Source organism: Platichthys flesus, chromosome 21 (assembly GCF_949316205.1).
Source record: "Platichthys flesus chromosome 21, fPlaFle2.1, whole genome shotgun sequence".
Taxonomy (NCBI): Eukaryota; Metazoa; Chordata; class Actinopteri; order Pleuronectiformes; family Pleuronectidae; genus Platichthys; species Platichthys flesus.
Genome location: NC_084965.1, coordinates 197,501 through 204,714, shown reverse-complemented (window position 1 = coordinate 204,714; position 7,214 = coordinate 197,501). Strand labels below are relative to the sequence as shown.

Genomic DNA, 7,214 nt, shown 5'->3' with positions numbered 1-7,214 from the left:
ACAGAGGACACACACAGAGATGACTGGAGAGGACACAAGGGTAAGAGCCCGGTGACATCATCGTGTGCCACACTCATGATGAGCAACAGATCCTGAATCTGCTACCAGCTGGACCAGTGGTTGGGACATGGTGTTGCCAGGTTGGTGCCTTAACAGCTACCAATGCTCCACAGCCTGCCCCCTGGTGGTGGACGGCCACTCAACATGACCATAGACAGGAACAGTCAATCCGAGAATGACTTTGAACTCAAGTCTTCTCCTCCAGCGCCACCTTCAGGACAAACTGAATAGTTTTGGTCCCAGGGCTGATAAAGACTGGACTTCACCGGGACCATTAGTAGCATCTGCGGAGGTTGTGACGTATCACATGACGGATCATGTGATCGTATCACATGATCCGTCATGGAAGCGCAGATGCCTGAGTTGGTGCTAATTTCTGTTTCACAAAGGACCAGAGAGAAATACTAAAGAAATCCTGCTCCTGTCAGTGAAGGTGCATCTAAAAACCTTCTCTAACCAAGCCCTTCATTAAATCTTTGCTGTCAGTCATTCCTTCAACATGAACATCTCACTTCGGACCTGAAGTCTTCAATCAGCCTCAGCAGGCGGCCATGTTTGAAGGGTTCAGATGAAATCAACGTCTTCATCTGCTGCCTTTGAATCAACAGCTGGTTTATTATCTGAAACACACACTTCTGATTCCATTCATCATCACACATTCACACAACTATACACACAGATATGTAAATTGAATACACACACTCTGTCTCCTGCTCCTTTACAATTCGTTGACCCCCTTTTATTCCTTTTGGCAGCAAATTATTTCAAACACACAAACAAAACATCAGGAACACTACAAAAAATCCAAAAGACAGTCCAGGTCCAAGTCTGGATCAACAATACTCACAAGAAAAGTGACGCTGGAATGAAGGACATGAAGAAGAAGACCACAAAGGAAGTGAAGAGCTGGACTTTAAATACACAGAAGCTAATGAGCAACAGGAAAAGGAAGTGATGCAAAAAATAACAGATCCTCACAGGGTCGGACGTCTTCGGGGGACATGTGGGGATGACAACTGGTAGCCCCGCCCACCTGTGCACACACACAGCAGCTTCTCTGGGTGTGTCATCTGAGGACAGCTCAGAGCCCCTCCCACCCCTGTCAATGCTATACACTGAACACACAGACACACACATGCAACTGCACACATGTGGCCCAGTCTCTGCAGTGTCCGTCTCCTCATATGAACCCATTCTCCTCTGCCGCATTACAAATACACACACATGCACACACACACACACACACACACACACACAGCAAACACACACACAAGCACACATACACATGTACATACACACACACACACTATAAAATCCCCTCAAGCTCTCTGAAACTGAGCCTTAACCACCAAGTAGAAAATGGCGTGCACATTCACACACACAGAAACACACACAGACACACACAGGCTAACCTTTATCAACCTCTGGTCTGTAGTCTGATGGAGGAGGAGGAGGAGGAGCAGACGAGATGAGGAGAGGAAGAAGAGGAGAGAAGGAGAAGAGGAGGAGGAGGAGACGAGGAGACGAGGAGACGAGGAGACAAGGAGAGTAAGAAGAGGAGAGAAAGAGAAAAGGAGGTGGAGGAGGAGGAGGAGGAGGAGACAAGGAGAGTAAGAAGAGGAGTGAAAGAGAAAAGGAGGAGGAGGAGGAGGAGGAGGAGGAGGAGGAGGAGGAGGAGGAGTAGACGACACAAGGAGAGGAAGAAGAGGAGAGAAAGAGAAGAGGAGGAGGAGGAGGAGACGAGATGAGGAGAGGAAGAAGAGGAGAGAAGGAGAAGAGGATGAGGAGGAGGAGGAGGAGACGAGGAGACAAGGAGAGTAAGAAGAGGAGAGAAAGAGAAAAGGAGGTGGAGGAGGAGGAGGAGGAGACAAGGAGAGTAAGAAGAGGGGAGAAAGAGAAAAGGAGGAGGAGGAGGAGGAGGAGGAGTAGACGACACGAGGAGAGGAAGAAGAGGAGAGAAAGAGAAGAGGAGGAGGAGACGAGATGAGGAGAGGAAGAAGAGGAGAGAAAGAGAAGAAGAGTAAGAGGAGGAGGAGATGAGCGGGACAAGGAGAGTAAGAAGAGGAGAGAAAGAGAAAAGGAGGAGGAGGAGGAGAAGGAGGAGGAGATGAGCCGAGACAAGGAGAGGAAGAAGAGGAGCGAAAGAGAAGAGGAGGAGGAGGAGGAGAAGGAGAAGGAGGAGGAGATGAGACGAGACGAGGAGAGGAAGAAGAGGAGAGAAAGAGAAGAGGAGGAGGAGGAGGAGAAGGAGGAGGAGAGGAGAGGAAGAAGAGGAGAGAAAGAGAAGAGGAGGAGGAGGAGAAGGAGGAGGAGATGAGACGAGACAAGGAGAGGAAGAAGAGGAGCGAAAGAGAAGAGGAGGAGGAGGAGGAGAAGGAGAAGGAGGAGGAGATGAGACGAGACGAGGAGAGGAAGAAGAGGAGAGAAAGAGAAGAGGAGGAGGAGGAGGAGAAGGAGGAGGAGAGGAGAGGAAGAAGAGGAGAGAAAGAGAAGAGGAGGATGGAAATTAGAGAGAAACAAAGACTGAATATCTGGAGACAAATCAAATTGAATGAAAGCTCCTCCTGACCAGCAGGTGGAGCTGCTGTCAAACCACACACTGTAAATAAAGATGGACGATATGACATCTGCCACAAAGTGAAGCCAAACTTTGATATTTAATAAATGTTAAAGATGACTCCCTGGGACCTGAGGAGCTGGTCAGACGTCAGGTGGATTCTGTCTTTGAGTCTGATCTGATCATTGTGTTGCTGTGACACACGGATTTGGACTGTTTGTAGTTTACAATGAATCCGAACTGATTTGAGCTGATTTTACTTTTACAGCTGACGAGCAGACAAATACTTTAACTTTAAAAACTTTATTTATACATAAACAAGTGTGGTTTAGTTTCCTCTTTCTTCTGTTGACTGATTCTAATGGTTCAATGCTGCTTATCAGTCACCTGCACTGAGCTAAACTCAATCTGTCAAGTTCCTTGTTTTAACAAAAACACATTTGATTGACTGGTCAGTGATTTACTTTGTGAAATGTTGATTTCCATCAGCAGATCTAATTGGCTGCTGTGGCTCAGGTGGGTCTCTGCTGCAGGACCCTCTCCTCCAATCGGGCGTATCTCCTCAGCATGGGGGGGTAAACCTGGAACAGACACGTCCATGTTGTTTGTGACGTTCAACAGCGATGACAGAAAAACTTCAGCAGCACAAAAGAAACGTCTCTTTAAATCCTGCTCAGTCTGGAAAACACAAATCTGAAGAGTTTCAACAAAGTTGTCTTTCCATCATTATTTGTTCACTGAGTCAAATCAACGTTTAACACCAACTTTTCCATAAGAAGAAAATCTTTTCCATCCTTTTTAATTAGTTATAGAATTATGGATTTTTATGTGTGAATTGAAAATGTGAATAAGAACATGTGGATGTAAAGAAACCTGACGTCTACGCTGAGTCACAGAAAGTAAGTGTTTATTCATTATAATGATTATGCTTCTCTTTATGCATTCTTTGGACCCGTTCATGTTTCACACTGAGTTTCCTGAGAGAGAAGTCGACACTTCACTTTCTGTCAATGTTTCGTATTTAACATCCTGATTTAAAGTAGAGCAACATCTAGTCAGTGTGTACGTCTGTGTGTGTGTGTACGTCTGTGTGTGTGTGTACGTCTGTGTGTGTGTGTAAGTCTGTGTGTGTGTGTAAGTCTGTGTGTGTGTACGTCTGTGTGTGTGTGTAAGTCTGTGTGTGTGTGTGTACCTCCTGTGCAGCTGGGTGTGGCGTAGCGACCAGCTGTGGTTCAGGAGCGTTCTTCACCACATCAAAGAAAGAAACTCCAGATTCTGACACCAGACCTGAAGACACATCAGCCAATCACAGACGAGTTATAGTACCAGTAGCAGGAGTAGTACCAGCAGTATCAGCGTTTACCATGAGCAGCTCTGTAGGCTGATCCCAGGCAGGCGGAGTTGGACACATCGATGGTGAAGACCGGAGCGTTGAACACATCAGACAGAACCTGAGAGACGGAGAATGAAATGATTCTTCTTCTCTGATTCTGTCCCAGGTCTCGGTTAATGACTCTGTGTCTGAGGGGTAGAGCGGTCATCCTCCAATCAAAGGGTTGGCAGTTCGATCCCAGTCTTACCCATCTTCATGCCCAAGTGCCCTTTATCTTTATCTGTCAACTTTATCTCTTCAGAGCAAAATATGTAGTTCCAGTTCAACAATATGTTCTGCAGCACAATGTTTTCACATAAAGGCTTTGACTGGAATATGGCCATAAATATGACTATTTTCTTGTATAAAAGTACTCCTGTGTAATACCAGTACTACACAGTATGAAGCCGTGCAGCTCCTGCAAATATTACACAATAAATAACTCTTTTTAAACAAGGGAATGGATTCCTTCAACAGAAACGCTGGAGTGCTTTTATTTTGAAGAGGGATACAGAAAGCATGGCAACCATTTGTTTGTGATATAAATTCATCAGATAAACATTAAAACTCAGGTGAAAGATCATTTTCTCTGTTTATTCTGCTCTTCTCTTAAACTACTTGTCTTTACACTTCTGAACCTGTTTCAAAGTAAAAGCACTCCAGCGTTTCACTGAATCATTCTTTTATTCTGACGGGGCTTCGGCTCCAGAAGATGAGCATCTTCATTCTGTAGAGTCCTGACGTTTAAAAATGAGTTCAGTCTAAACATATGGAGAGCATGGATATTAAACATGTGAGAGGACTCACCTGTAGGATCTCCTTGTTGGATGAAGCTCCTCCTGTCGCCAGAACCCTGGTTCCTGGATGGAAGCCACACAGTTTAAAACTTTCACATGTCACATGTCACATGTCACACCGGAAACAGCAGAGAACAAATGAACGAGTGAAACCTGAAGATAAAGAAAGACAAGAAGGTGTTCTCACTCATGGAGTATCCCAGTCGCTCTGCGTGAACCCTCCTCGACATGAACTGACCCTCAACCAGAGCACGCACCTCCACCTGGGCGCTGAACGAGGACACCTGGTGGACAGGTGAGGCAGGTGTCAATCAACAGCCTGAACTCTCTCTCTCTCTCTCTCTCTCTCTCTCTGTGTAAGAGTCTCTCTACCTCAGTGTCGTCCGAGTCAAAGCGGTGAACTCCCACGGCAGCGGGGGTGATCTCCATGGTGTCAAAGTAAAAGCCTGAAACACATCAAGGACAAAAACTGAGGAAGGAGCGAAGGAAGGAAGGAAGAATAAAAGAGAGGAAGGAACGAAGGAAGGAAGAATAAAAGAGAGGAAGGAACGAAGGAAGGAAGAATAAAAGAGAGGAAGGAACGAAGGAAGGAAGAATAAAAGAGAGGAAGGAGCGAAGGAAGGAAGGAAGAATAAAAGAGAGGAAGGAGCGAAGGAAGGAAGGAAGAATAAAAGAGAGGAAGGAGTGAAGGAAGGATGGAAGAATAAAAGAGAGGAAGGAACGAAGGAAGGAAGGAAGAATAAAAGAGAGGAAGGAACGAAGGAAGGAAGAATAAAAGAGACGAAGGAGCGAAGGAAGGAAGGAAGAATAAAAGAGAGGAAGGAGCGAAGGAAGGAAGGAAGAATAAATGAGAGGAAGGAGCGAAGGAAGGAAGGAAGAATAAAAGAGAGGAAGGAACGAAGGAAGGAAGAATAAAAGAGAGGAAGGAACGAAGGAAGGAAGGAAGAATAAATGAGAGGAAGGAGCGAAGGAAGGAAGGAAGAATAAAAGAGAGGAAGGAACGAAGGAAGGAAGAATAAAAGAGAGGAAGGAGCGAAGGAAGGAAGGAAGAATAAAAGAGAGGAAGGAACGAAGGAAGGAAGGAAGAATAAAAGAGAGGAAGGAGCGAAGGAAGGAAGGAAGAATAAAAGAGAGGAAGGAGCGAAGGAAGGAAGGAAGAATAAAAGAGAGGAAGGAGTGAAGGAAGGATGGAAGAATAAAAGAGAGGAAGGAACAAAGGAAGGAAGGAAGAATAAAAGAGAGGAAGGAACGAAGGAAGGAAGAATAAAAGAGAGGAAGGAGCGAAGGAAGGAAGGAAGAATAAAAGAGAGGAAGGAGCGAAGGAAGGAAGGAAGAATAAAAGAGAGGAAGGAGCGAAGGAAGGAAGGAAGAATAAAAGAGAGGAAGGAGCGAAGGAAGGAAGAATAAAAGAGAGGAAGGAGTGAAGGAAGGATGGAAGAATAAATGAGAGGAAGGAGTGAAGGAAGGAAGAATAAAAGAGAGGAAGGAGTGAAGGAAGGATGGAAGAATAAAAGAGAGGAAGGAGTGAAGGAAGGATGGAAGAATAAAAGAGAGGAAGGAGCGAAGGAAGGAAGAATAAAAGAGAGGAAGGAGTGAAGGAAGGATGGAAGAATAAAAGAGAGGAAGGAGTGAAGGAAGGAAGGAAGAATAAAAGAGAGGAAGGAGTGAAGGAAGGAAGGAAGAATAAAAGAGAGGAAGGAGCGAAGGAAGGAAGAATAAAAGAGAGGAAGGAGCGAAGGAAGGAAGAATAAAAGAGAGGAAGGAGTGAAGGAAGGAAGAATAAAAGAGAGGAAGGAGTGAAGGAAGGAAGGAAGAATAAAAGAGAGGAAGGAACGAAGGAAGGAAGAATAAAAGAGAGGAAGCTCACCGATGTTTCCCTCGTTCCCGAGCGGCGTGTCCCTCAAAGCAGCAGAGAAAACTTCCCATGATCCTCCAGCAACCTGGTTCCTGATGCGCTCCCTGGTCAGAGACCCGTTCTTAAAGCTGAGGACCAAACGATCATTATTGTCTCTCTGTGTGTGTGTGTGTGTGTGTGCGTGTGTGTGTGTGTGTGTGTGGGTGTGTGGGTGTGTGTGTGTGTGTGTGTGTGTTACCACAGCAGAGCCATGTACTCCTCCCTCTCCACAGGGTTACAGAAGATATGTCCCTCCAGAGCTGGACGCAGCTGCTGAGGCCAAAGAAACACTGTGTCACTGGTCCCCAAGCTGACCTGCACACACACACACACACACACACAGACACACACAGTATAAGTCCCCACACACATACACAGTCACAGTGTTGTGTGATGAACTCAGTTGTTTGATAGTTGTTTGATGAACTCAGTTGCGTGTAGAGCTCAGTTGTGTGTCAGTTGTGTGATGAACTCAGTTGTGTGTAGAGCTCAGTTGTGTTTCAGTTGTGTGATGAACTCAGTTGTGTGTAGAGA

At 45.6% G+C, this 7,214-nt stretch overlaps 2 protein-coding genes across 4 annotated transcripts in view; both read right to left on the bottom strand.

Annotated features, from left to right (window-relative positions):
- Positions 1-773: 773 nt before the first annotated feature.
- LOC133932613 (uncharacterized) lies at positions 774-2,687 on the bottom strand. 3 transcript variants are annotated; one of them, XM_062379370.1, is made up of 3 exons: positions 1,966-2,687; positions 1,727-1,906; positions 774-1,637 (listed from the first exon to the last, which is right to left on the bottom strand). In XM_062379370.1, the coding sequence occupies exons 1-3, from the start codon at positions 2,685-2,687 to the stop codon at positions 1,478-1,480; spliced, it is 1,062 nt and encodes a 353-aa protein (XP_062235354.1). In that variant the 3' UTR covers positions 774-1,477. The 3 variants fall into 3 exon arrangements, with proteins under 3 accessions (XP_062235354.1, XP_062235353.1, XP_062235352.1); XM_062379369.1 differs by having other exon boundaries at positions 1,727-2,687; XM_062379368.1 differs by having other exon boundaries at positions 774-1,906.
- Positions 2,688-2,904: 217 nt separating this feature from the next.
- The window catches only part of xylb (xylulokinase homolog (H. influenzae)), a 13,198-nt gene continuing 8,888 nt past the window's right edge, over positions 2,905-7,214 (bottom strand). Inside the window, exons 12-19 of the mRNA XM_062379367.1 lie at positions 6,880-6,995; positions 6,654-6,769; positions 5,159-5,232; positions 4,974-5,070; positions 4,797-4,849; positions 3,981-4,068; positions 3,810-3,904; positions 2,905-3,198 (exon numbers count right to left, since the gene is read on the bottom strand). Of these exons, the coding sequence (XP_062235351.1) occupies positions 3,130-3,198; positions 3,810-3,904; positions 3,981-4,068; positions 4,797-4,849; positions 4,974-5,070; positions 5,159-5,232; positions 6,654-6,769; positions 6,880-6,995 (708 nt within the window). The 3' untranslated portion in view covers positions 2,905-3,129. The remainder of the gene's footprint in view (positions 3,199-3,809; positions 3,905-3,980; positions 4,069-4,796; positions 4,850-4,973; positions 5,071-5,158; positions 5,233-6,653; positions 6,770-6,879; positions 6,996-7,214) is intronic.

Bases quoted from the DNA above. Each gene is read 5' to 3' on its own strand.
- LOC133932613 (XM_062379368.1), bottom strand. From the start codon at position 2,687: ATGTCATATCGTCCATCTTTATTTACAGTGTGTGGTTTGACAGCAGCT. The intron at 1,907-1,965 runs CTCCTTTTCTCT...CTCCTCCTCCAC, and splicing joins TCCTCCTCCTCCTCCTCCTC to CTCCTTTTCTCTTTCTCTCC.